Source organism: Apiospora phragmitis (assembly GCF_038363925.1).
Source record: "Apiospora phragmitis strain CBS 135458 chromosome Unknown utg000001l:1.0-2902119.0:1.0-2906034.0, whole genome shotgun sequence".
Taxonomy (NCBI): Eukaryota; Fungi; Ascomycota; class Sordariomycetes; order Amphisphaeriales; family Apiosporaceae; genus Apiospora; species Apiospora phragmitis.
Genome location: NW_027117399.1, coordinates 861,931 through 880,974, shown reverse-complemented (window position 1 = coordinate 880,974; position 19,044 = coordinate 861,931). Strand labels below are relative to the sequence as shown.

General features: G+C 51.4%; 3 protein-coding genes across 3 annotated transcripts; 2 read left to right on the top strand and 1 right to left on the bottom strand.

Annotated features, from left to right (window-relative positions):
* Positions 1 to 699: 699 nt before the first annotated feature.
* Positions 700 to 8,680, bottom strand: PG994_000256 (cell morphogenesis N-terminal-domain-containing protein; the record flags this gene model as incomplete). Its single annotated transcript, XM_066851665.1, has 5 exons — positions 700 to 3,422; positions 3,523 to 4,289; positions 4,439 to 6,746; positions 6,788 to 7,832; positions 7,886 to 8,680. Coding segments are annotated over 5 exons (7,638 nt in total), but the record flags the coding sequence as incomplete, so codon positions are not given.
* Positions 8,681 to 11,962: 3,282 nt separating this feature from the next.
* Positions 11,963 to 14,153, top strand: PG994_000255 (NADPH--cytochrome P450 reductase; the record flags this gene model as incomplete). The annotated part of the gene is made up of 3 exons (XM_066851664.1): positions 11,963 to 13,747; positions 13,801 to 14,079; positions 14,136 to 14,153. 3 exons carry the CDS (start codon positions 11,963 to 11,965, stop codon positions 14,151 to 14,153), a joined length of 2,082 nt encoding a protein of 693 aa, XP_066722296.1.
* A 775-nt stretch (positions 14,154 to 14,928) lies between these two features.
* Positions 14,929 to 17,722, top strand: PG994_000254 (uncharacterized protein; the record flags this gene model as incomplete). The annotated part of the gene is made up of 4 exons (XM_066851663.1): positions 14,929 to 14,940; positions 15,100 to 16,867; positions 16,938 to 17,567; positions 17,625 to 17,722. The coding sequence occupies 4 exons, from the start codon at positions 14,929 to 14,931 to the stop codon at positions 17,720 to 17,722; spliced, it is 2,508 nt and encodes an 835-aa protein (XP_066722295.1).
* Between the last annotated feature and the right edge of the window lie 1,322 nt (positions 17,723 to 19,044).

Sequence of the window (19,044 nt, the reverse complement as noted above, 5' to 3'; positions counted from 1 at the left end):
CAAATGATGCTAATACTTCTTTCCAAAGATTGCGCGTGAATTCCTTCAGGTACCCAATCCCCTATTTTACTGTGACCACTAACCCGCCGGCTCCGGCGTACCAAGCTCATGACAACGAATCATGCATTGGGCTGCCACTTTTATTTGATGCTTCTTCGGGGGTTTTTACCGACTACTAATCATGTTTCGGAGACCAGCCCATTTGCGATCATGCGCTGTATGTGTACAACCACGACGCACCAAAAGATAGTATATATACACGCGTAGTTCTTCTGATCGGACCCCTGATAGTCGTCTGCAAGTAGAGGCAGAGCGGCCAGTAGTGATAGATATGAGGTCGACATTTCGTACACTTGCTATTATCTGTTTGCTATTATCCATTTGAAGAATTGCTATATTCGCCTTCCGCCTAGACCGTAAAATCTTTTGGGTATTGTCTCGACGATACATACATAGGTATATAAACCTTCCTCCAAATTCCAGTGATATAGTGGCTAGAAACGTAACCAGATGTCTCTGTAATAACCTACCGCGCCGGGCCGAAGATAACATCAATCACGACTCGTTATTACACAAAATTTCCTTCCACCACATATTCATTCCCTGTTTCGTACAATTAAGTCATTCGTTACCATCACCATCCTCCCACATCGCCCGCCCCGGCCCTGTCCTATCCCTATGGAGCGTGTGTGTATGTGATCACAGCATATCACCCGGCGAATCCGGCGATTTCACAAGATAGCTGTTGGGCACCTTGGGCACCTGGGGGCTGGAGATCTGGCCGATCTGCTGCGTGCGGAAGAGGTCGCGCTGGCGCTCGGCGTCGCGCGAGCGCCCGCCCGTGAGACGGCGCATGTGGCTGCGCGTGGCCTGCTTGACGGGGCGGATCATGGACTCGAGAAAGAAGTTGCTGTTCTCGCCTGGCCCCGGCGCGCCACCCCCGGCGCCGGCTCCGGCGGTGGAATACTGATTGCCGCCACTGCCACCGCCGCTGACACTACCGGCACTGCCGCTGCCAGCCAGTGTCGCGGCATCATCGCCGTCCGAGAAGACGTCCTCTGCCAGCTCGTCGTCGGACGCGAACGAGTCGCCCATTTGCGGGGTATAGCTCGCGGGCGCCGATGGCGACGTGATGGAGCGGTTATGCAAGGGCGGGCGGACGATGGTGGTCGTCATCAGGTTCATGGAATTTTGATTGTTGGCGGCAATGCTGAAAGCGCCAGGGTTCATGGTATTGGCACTGCTAGGTACATCCCGCGGGGAGAAGCCACCTGGCGGTGGACGGTCGACGAAGCCGTTTTGGAACGACGTATTGCTGCTGGCCTGATGGAGGATGGGTAGGATCTGCTCATCGTAGAGCTGAGTGGTGCTTTCGTAGCCTTCTGGCGAAAATTCAGTAACGGTGCGAGATGAGCGGCCCTCGCTTGGTGGGCTCTGAGATAAGTCGTCGAAGAAGTCGTCAAGGCTGTCGAGTCTCGTGACCAGGTCCGCTCCTGATGGACCCTCATTACGAACATCATCCGACATCATGGTATCGCTGCGATCTGGCGCCTGGAAGTAGCCATAGGGGAAGTCATCATTGTGAAATTCGACCTCGGGAGTCGGGGTAGGCTCAGTCGGTGTCCCGTTCTCCGCATCGGACTGGCAAACATAGAAAGCAGCGTGGATATTGGCGCGCGTGATGTCTGTCTTCTTAGCAGGTATAGGGACGGCCCAACCAGATTCTTCGGGTATACCGAACAGACTCTGAGTTCTCTCGTACTCTTTGCGCACGGCTTTAGATGACGCCCTTGTCATGCTCATTCGGAGATGATGCTTGTCCATAGAAGATCCCGACATGGTCATAATGCTACCCAATACCTCGAGGGCTTCCATGCAGTACTCGCTCTGAAGCAGACGCAGGAGCGGCGAAATTAGATCTGAACCGTGCCCGGCAATCTCGGGCTTCCTCATCTCCGTTTCGGGGATGATGACGCTCAGAATCCGCATGGTCATGATCTTAACTGGCGGTATGCTATTGGTCAGGAACCCCATCAGCATGACAAGCATGCTGACATCCAGTCGTGGTAGATAGACGTCACGAAGGGCATAGAATAGCTGCAAAAGGAAGTCATGGCTGCTACGGTACCCACAGCTCATGAATCCATCTAGAGCAGCACAGATGGTCTGAAAGCCCTGGGCCTCAGCAACTGCAAACAGGATATCCGCGGATTGCATGACATCGTCGGGCAGTCTGTCCAGGTCCTGTTCTAGGGCCTCCAAGAAACGAGGAAAGTTAGCAAGGGTAGTGAAAAACAGGCGGTCATCCATCCCGATCAAGTGGTCGCTCGGTAACTGCACCAGCTTGTCCAAGGTCTTCAAAGTTGGCTCCAGGCATATTGATGATCGTAGCCCCTTGTAAAGCAGATTCTGCAATCCTTCAAAAGAGCCGTCCCACCGTGGAGGTTGTCCTTCCGCCAAAATACGGCGAACGGTTGGATCATAGAAGTCAAGTTTCTCCAGGAACTCGTTGAGCATATCCACAGCTTCAAGGAACTCCCGCTCATTGATAGATTCCAAGCAAGCACATGTGGTCCAAAACAGCTGAGGCAAAGCCAAGAGCTTGTCGGTGTCCAACTTGACGATGAGTGTCTTCAGCGTTGTCAGGATTTCCATGGAGAATGTTTGGATTTCGGAGTCTTCGTCTGCAATGGTGTTAGATAATCTTGCGAGCATGTCTCCCAGCATGAGCTGATCCATCGACGTCAAGATGCATCGGAAAATTTGGAATGACCGACAGGCCAAATGCCGTACAGGGCACGAGGTAGCCCATGTCAAGGAGAGGCGGCTCCATTGCTCTTTGATTCCAGGAAATGTGATTTCGAATGTTTTCACGACCTGGGCAGTGAGATACTCCATGCTCTGTGGCACGTTGTTCTCACGGTCAACGACTTTTCCGTTGTTGTCTTCATAATTCCAAACCACAGTACGGTCGTGGCGACGAATGGCATCGATCAGGTTTTCAATGGACTCTTTCGTCTCCATCGGTGCAGCGTCATCCATTTTTGAGATGACGAGTTCATGGATAAGGTGAACAAGCATCTCACGGGCTTGCTCCTGGACAAGTGGAGTGTAGTGGTCCCATAGAACTGTGACGACTTGCAACAGGACCGGCAGGTTGTCGGCGGTGAGCTGCACGGGGGATACCATCAGGTCCACGAGTAGGATCAGAGCCAGTTGCCCAAGAGAAAATCCAGCTTGTTTGGTGCCAACCGGAAGAGCCTCGGCAAGGTCGGCACAATATGGTAATTGGTTGACGTCTGGGGGTGGTGGTACGGCTTCTCTTTTCTCATTCGGAACCATGGCCTTGGGCGTGATCTGCATCAGTAGAAACTCGACCACTTTGATACCAGGCGCACTTGGAGCGCTCGATAGGAAGACCACTATTTGCTTGGCGTATTCAACAAAGTTCTGTTCCCGCCTTTCGAGGCAGAAGAGAGATGATGAAGTCCATGACGAGTCGAACATTGCCCGGATGCGGACCAGTTGCCAACGCTTGCCACAATGCTTGGACTTCGTTGTGCAAAGCCGCGCTGGATTTGATTGTGATCTCCAGCAAATTCGCGAGAAGCACGTATGAGCTGGCTACAGGGCCCCCATTGGGATCGATTTTGAGCTCAATGGTTTGGATCCAGGGCAAGATCACAGCCACCACATTACGCTGAGCTCCTGCCTGAAGGCTCTTGAAGTAGAGGGTGAATTCGGAAAAGATATGGAAGGCGAGCTCTGGATGTTGCTTCGCAAGACGCTTGGAGATTTCAAATTGAGCCAGTTTATATACGGCCTTTGTTTTGTCAGATATGCTGATATCGAAATCCTGGATCTTCGAAGTACGTCCGGCCTGTTGCCGCTCTTCGAGAGCTCGCAGAACGCGTGCTGATTTGGATCGGATCTCGCTTGCGTCATTACCAAGCGTAAAGAGGCATAGCCCGAGAAGTCTCCAGAAAGGCGACGGATAGTCAGTGTGTTGTAGAAGAACCTCGGTTACGACGGCGAAATAACTCTCGAGAACCTTTGAAGCGTCGGCCAAATAGCAGCGTGCGATGCAGTGCTCAAGGAGATATGAGTGTTCGACTTGGTTGAAAACGATGAGGTTTTTCAGAGCACGCCGTCCAATGAGGTTCAGACGGTCGCTACCTGAGTTGAAGATGGTCTCGACCCATGCGAGCATGCGTCGTATGTCAAAGGACAGGTTCACGCCGCTTTCGGTGGTAACGCTGATGGGACCAGAGCAAAGCGCCGCCATAGCGCTTAAAGCCGCAGTCCTCAGATTCCTTTTCTCGATCTCCATCGCTGCAGACAGCGTCCTCGCTCGCCGACCGACTGTTGGTCGATCATGGATTGTCTCATCGTATCTTCCCTCTGTCGAATTTGTGGTTGATTTGGAGAAAAACCGCACCAGTCTTCCATCAGCGCGAAAGAGGACTTGCGAGCCTCAAAGGTCAACCATCGGGAGGGGTCTCGGGCTCGGTTGATACCCTCGAATAATTCCTCCATGAGGCCACAATAATGACGTCGCAGCTTCTGGAATTCCCAATCCATCTGTACCTCGCCATCCATTAGGAACAGCTTGAGATCTTTCGTGTATGCAGTGAGGTTATTCAAGATCCAATCATCATTGTAGACCTCGGGCTCTTTGAGGAAGTGGGAGGTGAGCTTGTAGACATGAGTAAGTTCCGTTCGCAGCAGATCCATCTTGCGGTTTCGACGAGGGCCGCTATTAGTGCGCTGGTGAATCCGGGCTCGAGCTTCATCATTGCATCTCGCGACCTGACTAGCAAGTTCTTCTAGCAACGTGCGATATATGTTGATGTTGATGGAACCCATAGCTAGGACGACAGCCTCACGGACAGAAGCCGACGACACCTGTAGCAGAGGAATCAGATACTTGAACAGGATCCGGGCAGAGATGATCTTGTCAGAAGACCTCGACCCTTTTCGTGCGTGATTGCCCTGCACGAGCCCGGGTTGAGCAGTGCCGGTGTCAACTAGGGTCGTACAAGCGAATGTGAGATACAGCTTGAACTGCTCAACAAGAACATCTGGCTGAGCTACCGGCGTTCTTGTATTGTATCGAGCACTTCCAGGGTCAGAGCCGTAGTAGAGTCCTCGGGTGGGTTCTGACATGATCACAATGCCTTTGTACATTTGGAGTATTCGGTTGCAAACCAGATCTCGACCAATCGTAACCGTAAAGGGGCATCGATCATAGGCGATCCGGATGAGGTTGGGGAAGATCTTGAACCATAGTGTCGTGTCGTAAGAGACGTCACTCGTACAAAGCTCGATCAAGGCACCCCGGTTGTTGCCATTCTGTTTGCCGCGTTGCAGGCGGCTCCGTTCTGCCACCGACAGCAGCTCGTCTTTAAAACTCATGACTTGCTCCGAATCATTTTCGAGGATGTCAATCAGACGCTGGTTCCCCTTTTCGAGCGCATTGTCCTTGCCCAGGGCGCTATCAAATTCTGTAATGAGTCGAAGAACTGTGACTGCAAAGTATCTCACTCTCCGAGATTGGGAGCAGAGAAAGAACAAACCGCGCGCTTCGACATGCTCAACTTCGGCCCAGATACTTGATAAATCCAGCTTCATCCCCCTTTTATCCGTGATATTGCCTTCATTAGGACCAGAAACTGCTTCCCTTGTCTTTTCTCGTATTTCATCTCTCCAAATCTGTAAAAGCTCAACGTAAAGCCGCAAAGTGTTCTCAATATGCCCAGGCCCGAGCATACCTCCATCAGACATTGTAGAGTATCGGTCATCAAAATTGAATATGAAGCGGGCGAATCCCATTGTGACTTGATTCGCATGGGATTGCCGGGCGATGGACTTGAGTGATTGGGCAGAAGATTCAGCGATATTTGTTTGTACATGGGCAGTTCCCGTGCATAGAAGGTTGATGAGAGGGTTGAACGGGATATCGCTGGAGAGACAGCGAGGTAGTGCCTGTACAGCAACATGGAGAAGCTCATAGAACGCCTGTTTCTGCTCAGCAGGGCTTTGATGATCTTCTCGCCTAGTGAAGTTGAAGGTCTCGGCGATTGGTGTCTTGGGACCTGGACTGTTGAACTTTTCATCCAGAGCGGCTTGTCCACCAAATGTATTATCACATATGATGGTGATCTTGCCGAGGATCTCCGAGAACTTTTTGTAGTACTCCCTCGCTACGTCGCTGAGTGCATCGAGCCGGACGAGCTTGGAGAGCGAATCGTCCTGGATCAGTGCTGGTGTTCCATTAAGCGGAAGATATTGTGTTGAGACAGCTGAAGGCGAGCCTGGAGCGACCCTGTCCGAAGGAGGCGGTGGTGCGTACTCGAGCGGGAACGGAGGGCGGCCGTCTTCGCCCTTCTCCAGGTCTGACACGACCACTAGAAATGCTCTTATGCCGATGACTATCCTGTCCGGGTCAAGTTGCTCGACTTTCAGATCCTTATTCGAGTTGAATAGATCCGCATTAATTAGGGGGAAAATAATGTTCTTGAAGCAGTACTCCGTATGCTTGTACCCAATTATTCTGATTATCTGGATGAGGGGGCCCGACACAGCTGTGTCGGCAGGTGTGAAAGTTCGCTTGGTAGGCGGTATCACGAGTTTCATGACTTCATCTAGTTTTCGAGCAACGCCAGTCAGGGCGTCGTTGCTCCGGTAGAGGTAGGTCCAGAGGAGTCTCGAAACGACTTGGAGGCACAACGGCCGCATGGTCCGGTCTTTCAATCGTGGTTGTAGGGGTAGAACAAGCTGCAACCACTGTGAACTTGACGTTTCAGGGGTGAGACGCAGACCATGGTAGCCGTCAAGGGGAATGCAAATTGCCAGTGACGGGGTTTGACGAACATCTGCGCCAAGCGAGGTGTAGTGTTACTGATGACTTCTCCCCATTTGGGATGGGTGAAATGACTATTGCTTGCTTTGGCGGCGATTGGCAGGAGGAGCGTGTCCAAGACTTGACAGAATGCTGATTTGACCTTTTGGCCATGCGATTTAGCGAAAAGCCTTCCCAGCGAAACTAGAAAATCACACGACTGCTCCCATGCAAGGTCGTTCTCAATATTGATGCGCAGGTGCTTCATTCCCCCCAACACCAGCTCCATCTGGCCTTCAGGGTCTTTTGCCGTGGTAGGGCTTCGGGCGGTATATTCCTGGAGCGAACGATCGAGGTCGACGATGAATCTATCTGTAACACTGACGAAATTGATCTCACTCATAACCCCTAGAAGCTGAGCGAACAGGTTCCAGTTGGCCAACTTCAATGGAGACACAAAGAGTTGTTCAATGTCGGCAATCTTAAGTTGGCCAAAGATGATGCTTTCGAGTTTGTCTTCCATTTCGACCGTGATGGAGCTGAGACTACTTTGACTGATAACCTCCAAGAGAACACGACAGAGTATATAGATGGACACGATAGACCGACGTTCGGCCTGGGCCACATACTCTTGTTTCGCGGCAAGTGACGTTGGGCTATTTGCTGCCCCGGCCTCTGAAGCCGATGCGTTCGCAATACCGACTTGTACCGGCTCGGTGTTGCGTCTCAGAAGGGGGGCACTAGTAGGGGCGCCTCTTGATTGCTGGAGCTGCTGTCTTGCTTCACTGGCTGATTCGCTCTTGTGTTTCCTCCATAACATAATCAGATCGATCAGAGGTTTTGGCCTCTGTTTTGCAATGTGTCCAAGAGCTACAATGAACTGGTCAAAAGCCGGGTCTGCCCCGGGGCCGCAGATCTGCTCTATCTGCGGCTCAGGGTCAAATGGGACAGTAATGCACTCATTCAGCTTCTCCTCAGCGAGCGCGATGAACTTGGTGGGGATTAGCATGCTTATATAGGGCTCGGGGTCATTTTCCAGCTTACATGTGTAAATAGGACATGCAAGGCATACTCGCCGACGGTTTTGTTTTCGTTGTGATGTCGCGAAGAGTGTGACGGGTGGTGGGCATGGTCCCGTCTTGACCTGCTATGCATACGCTCTACCCTTCTCTGCGTAAGTGTTCCCGAATTGCTTTCGGTCGTGGATAAGGTCCTCTCTAACGTGGCATGTATGCTGGAGTTCGCGGTTGAGCCTGACAAGGCTGTTGGCGGTCGGGAAGCCATGGTCGCATCCGTCTCCATTCGACCCGTCCCATGCGATTCCGTTTTGTCGTTCAGTAACCCAACGCCGGCGGCAGCAATCATCTGTGGGCTCAGTGGACTCGAGGACGTGCTGGCCAAACTTCCATTCCTCGAGTGTTGGAACCCATGGACGATGGATGTTTGCCGGTGATGCCCATACGCCGTCGCCTTCGGATCTATCACTCTTTCCAGAATACCAGCAAAGCCCTGACGAGAACCGGCTGAGGTCGGAAGCCGTGGCGAGGCGATCGGGCCTGCGGACGGTGGCGGGGACTCTGGTATGCCGGCGAGTCCAATGGACTGGATCTTGTCGAAGGAAGATTCTCGAGAATGCGGAACCGACCGGCTAGTGGGCGGCTCTAGAGATAGAGGGAGAGGTCGTATGGTGTTCTCCCAGCTTTCATCCTCGTCGAGGACGTTGAGCCGTGATGTTGAACGAGGAGAGTGCCTCAGTGGATCTTGGCCAAGTTCTGCGAGCGCCTGCGACGGAGCTACAAATACCGACGAAGATGTCAGTAACGGCATCGAATACAGTAACTACACTCTCCAAACACCTTATCCTAGACGGTTCACCCCTCTCTTGTGAAACACGACGTTTGTGCGGTCAGGAAGCTTTTTGGCCGCCAAACGCTGTTCCGCGCGCTCAGATTGGGGCGCGACGCCGGCCGCAAGCTTGTGTTTCGACTGATCAGGGTGGACGCTACATGGGGTACGGACGGGGTACGGCCAGGATTGAGAGGAAAAGGACCGTAATTGAAAGGTTGGGCAGATATGGAAACCAACACACTCACACCTCATCATCATGTCATATATAAACCTTGCCCCATGATCTCTCTTATGGCATCAGGACCGGTACTGGCTGTGTTTGCTGCATCGAATTTGATGAATTGGCTGGACGGATAATATCGATGGCTATGATGTAAATTTACTGTACGGGGTCGCAACGGAGGGAGGATTAAATTGAAAATGCCCCGGGCACCTGATGATGCATCCCCGTCCTTTTTCTTTTCTTCCCTCTGCTGTGCCTTCTAGCGAGGGAGGTTGCGCGCTATGGCATCTTGGAGCCTCGTGCTTCTTCTGTTCCTAGCGAACGACTCGCTAATATCGTCCCGCTGCTCCATCACAATTTTGGGTCCATGGGCATGCAAGGTACGAGACGATGACCTATCAGATTTACATACACCGGTCATGTTGTTTGCTCACTCAACGTTGGGTTGTCAACTTGCGAAGGGATTCGGCAATCAAGCCACAGGCGGATCGAAAGGCTGCCAGTCAATTCAGTCTGCGGAAGACAGGTTTCACTGATCCTGAAGCTTAATCTGCTGTACAGAGCAGAGCTGCAAAGCTACAAGTATGTATACACGTGTAAAGACTGAGACCAGCCGTACATTATGCCGCGATATACACTTTGAGTCGTTCCGGCTCAAATGCGCCCAATATAGGCAAGTCTACACATAAGATATACATGTCCCCTTCTTCCACTGCGTCCTAGCTTGCTGGATAGACTCTAGAATACTAGAGGAGCCGAGGAGCCTCCTCGGCGGTACATACAATACCTGCTAGAGACATCAATGGGGGTCGCAGTAAGTCGTGAAGCAAGAACAGTGTTCACTTGATAGATTGGTCTGTATCCTCGTTTTTCTATCAAGAGCTATCTCGTGTGCGACTTGTCATCTCGCCCCTGAACTGATCGTATATACTCCGATTGAGATGGCCGTGCTGCGTGTATGTACGGCATCTCGAAAGGCAGCAGGCGTTAGCATCTACCACTACCTACACCTGCCAGTTCTGGTCCCGGCATTTGATTTACTTCCTTGGGCAAAGCCACTTCAATGCGCTTACCTAGCGCGGTATGCCACCTGCATGTAGGTATCTCATGTACCTAAGATACACCAGACTCGCACTCGTTACAATAAGTTGTACACAACAAGTATGCTATGACTGTCTTCTTATCTTGATGAATCTAATTGATACCCTTACGGCTAAGAACTGTAATCGGATTCACTGAGCTGTGTGCACTTCATCATGAGGAGCGCGAGATGCAGAACCCCTCAAGTAGGTACATACTTGGGTATGATATGAATGAGCATTATGGCGCCGACAAGTGCATTCGGGGCTGCCGCTTGAGGTGGCTTGACAAGTCGGAAGTTTCTACTTGCATTAAGGTCAAACTGGGCGTGCCCAAACCCGAAGATTACCTAAGGTAATTTGGCGCTACATGTCGATGCCAATACATACCTACCTTCTCGATCAGCCATCGCATCAGACGTGGTCTGTGAAAGCAGATTGGAACTTACCAGAGATTCGGGTATCAACAGAAAGCTTCTGGTTCGGTCGCCTGCATCCACTTCAACCTTAAGGTGTTCGATGATGACTACATGATTCTCAAATCATTAACATTATGAATCATGCTGCCTCTCATACACATTGAAACACATGCAGATACCTACGGGTAGGCGACCTCGACAGCTACCGGGACCCGGTATGAGCGAGCATGGATACATATGTACGTACATAAAGCAGGTGGCATCTATGTACATGATGATGCGCCTCTAAAGTTAATTACATCAACTGCAGCATTTTGAGTACAAGTGCGAGATCTTTATCTGCATACATAGATATTCGGTCCCCGACGGACGGGAACTCGAGCAGCCGGACGTGGATAACAAGACAAGACGGGTCAAGCCGGGCCAAGTGTTAGTGTGCTGCAAGTGGCATGATACAGTGCTTGTTTACTGTACCAATCGAAATATACACACGGACAGGAGAGACGTGCTCAGGCAACATAGTCTTATTAACTGCCTAGTCTTTGGGTAATTGATTGGACTATTTGATCAAGCCGTCATCACCCTGCATAGATATTAGTATGACTGACTGAAAACGAGAGGTTATCAATCTAGTTTGGACAGGAAGAGAGGCATGTACCAATCATATAGCAGATATATAGCCCGGATACAAGCTGCACCTCAACAGAACTCAAGGTCATACGCCTCCCGCAGTCTAAGTCCGTGGGAAAGACCCTCCTCCATCTTCATCATATGCAATCGAATTCTTCCACGGGTTTCTTTCCATTCCACTGTCTTACGATCCCCTCATCCCGTATCTCCCTTACCCAACCCTCTGGTCTTCCTAGAGCAGCACTTTGCGGGGTTCCCTACTCTCGATACCATACGGCTATTGAGTGGAGTGGTTCGGACTGGACAGCGTGGCCAAATCGCATCCCACTAATCCTTCCGCCCCCAAATTTGAGGTGCGACGGGAACAACCAGAAGAATTGGTTGCCGTCTTGGTCCGTCCCAACCGTGCAGCGAGCGCACACACGCACACACGCACACACGCACACACGCACCCACTCACTCACCCACTCACACTACAGAGCCAGTGCTCGCCTATCAGAAGCACCTCTCTCCCTTACCTAGGCTGCTAGGTCCTGCCTTACCTGGGCCCGACTACGGGGAGGATTATTTCCCGCCGGGAACTTTCGAGAGATTGACTTAGGTTACCCTTTTGTTCCTGCTTACGGCCACACTTTCCCAAACACAACCCGCATTCAATTACTGTCCTCCACCAGCAAACATCTTAGGAGGCTCACACCTAACGATTTGCTTCGTTTGGGTGACTTCAAGTCGTGTTCTGTGACACTTCCGGGCCGGACTAGGGGCAGACGAGCGGTTCAACTTCACTCTCCACCCTGATCGCATACAGTATACGCCCAGTGCATCGCCACTTTTACCAAAACGTGGCCCGCCACTGCTAGCGACAAACCTCGGGTTCCTCCCGCTTTCCTACGAGGCTTCTGTGAAAGTAGGCAACACCATCATGGCAACGCAACTCGACACTCTGGACATTATTGTCCTGTCGGTTATCTTACTGGCCACAGCCGCCTATTTCACCAAGGGCAAGTTATGGGGTGTCACCAAAGATCCCTATGCCAACTCGTTCGCCAACACCAACGGCTTGAAAGCTGGCAAGACGAGAAACATCATCGAGAAGATCGAGGAAGCCGGCAAAAACTGCATCATCTTCTATGGCTCCCAAACTGGCACTGCAGAGGACTACGCCTCAAGATTGGCGAAAGAGGGCAAGAGCCGCTTTGGGCTCGAGACTATGGTAGCCGACCTCGAGGACTATGACTACGACAACCTCGACCAGCTCCCGGAAGACAAGGTCATCTTTTTCGTTCTCGCTACTTACGGTGAAGGCGAGCCCACTGATAATGCAGTTGATTTCTACGAATTTATCACGGGCGAAGACGTCTCCTTCTCCGAGTCGGCCGACCCGCCTCTGGGCACCCTGAAGTATGTCACATTCGGTCTAGGCAACAACACCTACGAACACTACAACTCTATGGTCCGTAACGTCGACAAGGCTTTGACGAAGCTCGGTGCCCACAGAATCGGCGATGCTGGTGAGGGCGATGACGGTGCTGGAACAATGGAAGAAGACTTCCTAGCCTGGAAGGAGCCCATGTGGGCTGCTCTTGCAAAGAAGATGGGACTGGAGGAGCGAGAGGCACAGTACGAGCCTATCTTCGGCATTGTTGAGCGTGAAGGCCTTACCAAAGATTCGCCGGAGGTTTACGTTGGCGAACCCAACAAGATGCACCTCGAGGGCTCTGCTCGCGGTCCCTTCAACGCCCACAACCCTTACATCGCACCTATTGTCGAGTCCAAGGAGATCTTCAACGTCAAGGATCGCAACTGCCTACACATGGAAGTCGATATCAGTGGCTCGAACTTGTCCTACCAGACTGGTGACCACATCGCTATCTGGCCCACTAACGCCGGTCAAGAGGTTGACTATTTCCTGGACATCCTTGGTCTCACTGAGAAACGGGACACTGTTATTAGCGTCAAAGCTCTCGAGCCCACGGCCAAAGTTCCCTTCCCGACCCCTACAACCTTTGATGCTATTGCGCGATACCACATGGAAATCTGTGCTCCCATTTCTCGTCAGTTCGTCGCCACTCTTGCTGCTTTCGCCCCCGATGAGTCCTCCAAAGCGGAGATGACAAAGCTCGGACAAGATAAGGATTACTTCCATGAAAAGGTTAGCAAGTACCACTACAACCTCGCCGGTCTTTTGCGTACTGTTGGCGGTGGCCAGAAGTGGAATAACGTACCTTTCTCTGCTTTCATCGAAGGTCTGACCAAATTGCAACCCCGATACTACTCCATCTCTTCGTCTTCTCTTGTACAGCCCAAGAAGATATCCATCACAGCTGTGGTCGAGTCTCAACTAATCCCTGGACGCGCCGATCCCTTCCAAGGTGTGGCCACCAATTATCTACTTGCTCTCAAACAGAAGCAAAATGGCGAGCCGGACCCCAAGCCGTTTGGCCTAACGTACGAGATCTGCGGTCCTCGCAACAAGTACGATGGCATTCATGTGCCGGTACACGTGCGTCACTCTAACTTCAAGCTTCCCTCCGACCCGTCTAAGCCCATCATTATGATCGGCCCTGGAACGGGTGTTGCGCCTTTCCGAGGTTTCGTGCAAGAACGTGCCAAGCAAGCCGAGGATGGCGAGAATGTGGGCAAGACTATACTCTTCTTTGGTTGCCGGAAGCGAAGCGAGGACTTTATGTATGAGTCCGAATGGGAGGTAAGTAAATGGCTGTTTCTTCTAGTTTAACTCACCCGCTTACATCGTCGTAGGAACGCAAGAAGGTCCTGGGCGATGCGTTCGAGATGCCCACTGCTTTCTCGAGAGAGGGTCCCAAGAAGGTTTATGTCCAACACCTTCTCAAGGAACGTTCAAAGGAGATCAACGAGCTGCTAGAGAAGAAGGCTTATGTCTATGTGTGTGGTGATGCCGCAAACATGGCACGCGAGGTCAACACAGTCCTCGCCCAGATTATCTCGGAGCAGCGAGGCATCCCCGAGGCCAAAGCAGAGGAGATCGTGAAGAACATGAGGGCATCCAATCAATACCAGGTACGTAAAACCAAGTGTCTCACGTGGGGGCAATGCCTGCTAACCTTTGGCTTTAGGAGGATGTTTGGTCATAATGGAGCTGGCCTGGGATGGGTAAGCTTTTGGCGGTGATTAAGGGGTTCATGCATGGCTCCGGTGTTACCTGGCTGCTTGATGGATGCCCATAGTCGATTCAACAGCGCTACTTGATCATGGGAGGCGCAAATGGATTATCAGATTCCGGGACGAAGCTATAGACTTGAAGGAGGGGTTCGTATAAATCTGATACGACGATATAGCAGTAGACGATTGTTTTACGTCTCGTAATGGGCATGTCAATTTTTAGAACGAGTGTATTTTCTTTCACATGATTCTGAATAATTACATACTCCCATCACCCACTAAAATGACACCATCACTGAATTATGTATTGAACCCAACAGGGAACGGTACTGGGAACCACACTGGCACACACCCACGATACACCTAAACCTAAAACCATTTCCAGGCATTTGGGCACTGAGGGGCCCTGTGGGGGTCGCCGACTGACTCCGTACGGAGTACATAACCTACCTCCCAACTTATGAGTTAGTAAGCTGCTATCAGCCACTACAGATACCGAATAACCGTGCTTGAATGAAACTAAACATTACCTGACGGAGTCTACAGTTCCCCATCTCTTGGCCAAGTACTCCCACTAACCCTGCGAGCTCCATTGGAAGAAAAAAAATCAGATGGACATCCCACTAAGCCACCAGCACCGACAAATATTTCCGGTTCTATTTCTCAACCCCCATTCACCGCCCAAATTTGTTCTCACCGCCTTCCACCTGCCTGTCGCATGAGCATCGCCATCGCGACGCACTTACAATGGGTCGAAAGGTAAGTGTTTAACTGCGTCCTTGCCTTCACTTTGATCCTGTTGATGTGAGAATGGAATGAATGCATTCAATATTTTCTCTCCCAATTTCGGGCATTTGCAATGACGGACAATTTCCTCATATTGTACGGCAGGTTGCTGACTAGTATCGATTCAAATAGCCCAATCCAGTCATCCTCTCTTACTTTGAGAGAGGCGAGAAGCTAAAGGACAACAGTAACAGATATGCGCATACTTGTGTCAAATGTGGCGAGCACTTTGCCAAGGGCCGCATCGACTCTTTGACAAACCATCTGACCAAGAACTGCCCTGCCATCTCTGAAGCCGAGAGGATCAATGCGTGCTTAGCCCTCCATGGCATTTCTGGGAACACGGCGGCTGCCCGCAGTAACAGGGCCAACAACGCCCAGAACAACATCTCGGCGGCCAATGCACTTGCCTTGACGCAAAGTAATTGGACTGCCCTCGAGACGTTGGCCGAGGTTTCCCGTCAGATCGACCTGAGCGAGAAGCATGATGACCATGTGCCGCATAACCGCAACCAGCCCGTCGATGCGACTTCAGCACCCTTCGCTGACAGTCTGCTTGCTCCCATGGAACACCATGATTTCCAGCAGCTTCACGAGCAGTTCACCATGGAAGGCCAGCCCTTGGCTTTCGATGGTCATCCGCCGACCGAAGATCAGCCAGGATTAGAAACCGCCCAGCATGAGATGCAGCAAGAGATGCAGCACGGTATGCAGCACGAAATGCCACATGAAATGCCACATGAAATGCCACATGGGTTGCCACATGAAATGCCACAAGAGATGCCACACGAATTGCAGCATGAGTTGCAGCACGAGATACAGAATGGAATGCAACACGAAATGCAGCATGATATGCAGCATGAGCACGAGCTGACCACAGAAGAGAAGTTGCAGAATCTCCTACAAGCTGATGGCGTACCCACTGACTCGAATCTCTCGATGGCCGTGGCAGCTACTGCTCGGCTGAACCCGTCCTTTCTTGATCCTCAATTACACCAGGTATTGCATCATGAGACAACTTCAGAGTCCATGGACACTGCTGAGTGTCCTGTAACATCGGCCCCTGAGGAGAATTTGGAAGCTGTCGAATCAATACAGTTTGCACCCACCTCGGAGGCCAACGGGGAACAGCCTCTCCCCGATGCTCCCTTTCCCCCTGAATTAGATGCCAACACGAATCCATCAACAGGACTGGAACCACCCGTATCCAACGTGCAGACCACCACTTCTGAAGCCACTGCTCCTCTCGTGACCGAGGGTCTGACTGGGGACACGGACATGTTAATCGAATTTTCACCACCTTCAGCTACCAACGCCAAACGCCCTGCAACTCCTGGCGATCATCACGTTAACATCACCGGAACCCCTTGGGCGGAGCTTACATATATCCCCGAAGGCCTCCAGGCACCGGCCACGGTGAGCAGCCAGAGTCAGCAGCTTGCGTTTAGCCTTGCCAAAGGAGGCATGCGGATGGAGACAATCAGCCCCAATGGAACACGCTCGAAGCATGCGCGAGCCCGGTTCGACTCGGAACGACGGAAGGAGGTCCAGGAAGTCCGCCGTATTGGTGCTTGTATACGATGTCGGATATTGCGGAAGGTGTGCTCAAAGGGCACTCCGTGTGATACCTGTCGAAAGGTCCTGTCGCCTCGGGTCTGGCTTACTGGATGCGTGCGAACAAAGCTAGCCGAGCAACTCGAACTCTACTCGGCTGGCGTTCAGGTTGTTATTGCACAGAAGCGCATAAACGAGCTGAAGAGCGAATACACCTTATCCAACAAAGGTGTCGTTATCGAAGCATCTCATTTCAAGGAAACTGGGCACCAGATGGTTTTGCAGATGCTGGAGGGTTACTCGACCAAGGATGCCCAGGAACAGAAAGTCGATCCCGAGGCTCCCGGTACGCTGGTTATGATTGACTCCAATAAGGAGGACATTCCGGCCAAAGTAGAGAACGTACATGCGCCAAGTTTTGCCTGAGCTTATCAAGCGCGAGCAATCGTCTCATGTACGGGTTACCCTCGAGTGCGCCATGCAAGTCGTGGAAGAAAGCAATGATGAGCTATTGCGAAGATCTTTGGATCTTTGGGGCCTGGTAGAGCTGATGGATCGTGAACGCCAGTGGTCTTTTCTTAGGAAGATGAGCGACGGGAGCGGTGGTATTGTCGAGGTCAACGATGATTCTCACAACGAAATCTTCACGAATATCTGCACTCAGCTTACTGCCGGGGCTGAGCGAAAAGCTGCTGCTACCAGTAAGAGTCTTCTCAACGGGATTCAGCGCAACTTGCAGGACGGCAAGACGAAGCTGGGATTCCCCATGTTTCTCACCGCCATGGTTTTCTTGAACTGCGTTGAGAAGACCACATGGGCCTTCAAGGCTTGGGAAGGCGAGAGCATCCGGCAGCAATGGCCTCTCGAGAAACAGCCCAACCATTTCTATCATCAGGGATACGGACTCTGCGTCCTCCTGCGGATGCTCCTGATGATCCGACATACTCTTCCTAGAGCAACAGCGCCTGATTCGGATACGCCTCTTGTGGCTGATGAACAACATGATGAGATAGTAAAGAAGTATTATAGGGATTTGAATGTGACCTGTAAGGCCTCCCACTCCTAGCCCCCGATACTATGGGGCCATTGCTAACGTTATGTAGGTGCCTTTCTACAGGAACGGAGGGATCACTTCTCTTTTGACCAGTCTGACTCAAGGTCGCTCGAGTTCCTCTTTTGCTCCAATCTTCTCCTTACTTAAGAGGCATGTGGCGAGATTATAACACTCGAAGTGAGATCCCATTTCGTGATGCGGCATGCTGTTTCCACTGTGGCCACTCAAAACAGGCGGGGGGGGCAAGTCTTGTCGAATTTTGTCACATACGGCTTCCGTATGGCTAGTGGCAGTGAAAAGTACCGAGCACGAATAGGGATGGCTATTTGTAAAAGGGTGAGGTCATCCACGAACTTTGCCAGCATGGGTGCTTTGGTGCCTCTGGAGGAAGGGGGAAGGATATATAGGGTGTCTCGCGACATTCGGGTGAAACATTTGGTCTTTCATCGCCGTGTCAATGAAGGCAACGATGTAATGATGCAGTGACAGAAAGGTAAAAAGGCTTCGGTTGGTACTGTGGATTAGATGCTTCTTGGACAAGATACCCACCCCATAGCAGGAGTCTAAGAAGAGCGGCGTTTTACGGTCTCGTGTGTTTTCTGTCAGCTACTTACTCGTACGGTGGCTCGGACACGGTTTACAGTCGATATAGCCACGTGTTTCCCACTTGAATGCATATTCAGCAGCATAGTGAACATAGAATTGCAATCGGGTTTTATAAAGGAAATGTTTCAACATATTATTATACTCGCAAAAAGTATCGTATCATTACAAAAATCCGTATAAAGTATACAAAGAACCCCTTCCTCTCACTGTCCTACACAAACCAGAGAACCGCGGAGAAGAGGGAAAAACTAGAAAGGTTCTATCACGTCTCTTTCCCTCGTTTCTCCCTCTCGTCACATTAAAAATGACCAAAACAGCCAACTCCCTTCAAACCGCCATTTTTCCGTTGCACACAAGATAATACAAAACCCTTCCTGGAAACTCCCCAAAATTCCGATTCGAGCGCGCCGAATTTCCGCCTTTCCCTATCTCCTCTCTTGTGCGGTCAAGATGAAGGAGTGAATTAAGAAAACGAAGGGAAGTAGAAGAGAAGAAAAAAACAAGAGGTATAGTAGTAGCCCGACACGCCATCACAAAGGTGAAACTCCGATGTAGTATGTAGTAGTACCCACGCCTCCCTCTCTCCCTCTCTTTTTATGTTTGTGTGTTCATTTACTGCCTGCTACCTCTCCGCCAGTCGGTTTGCATCTCGAAACCCTTACGAGGGAAAAGAGACTTTGACGACGGGGGAGGAAATGGTGCAGAGTGACAAGAACAAGGGCAGGCAAAGAGAGAAGAGAAAAAAGAAGAAGGGCCAGAAGAAGCCCATCGAAGGAGGGCAAGCGACCAGTACAGGCAGGCGCAAGCCCAAGCGAACGCCAGCCAGGCCAGACACCAGGCCAGGGCCACCGCGGTCCAGCAGC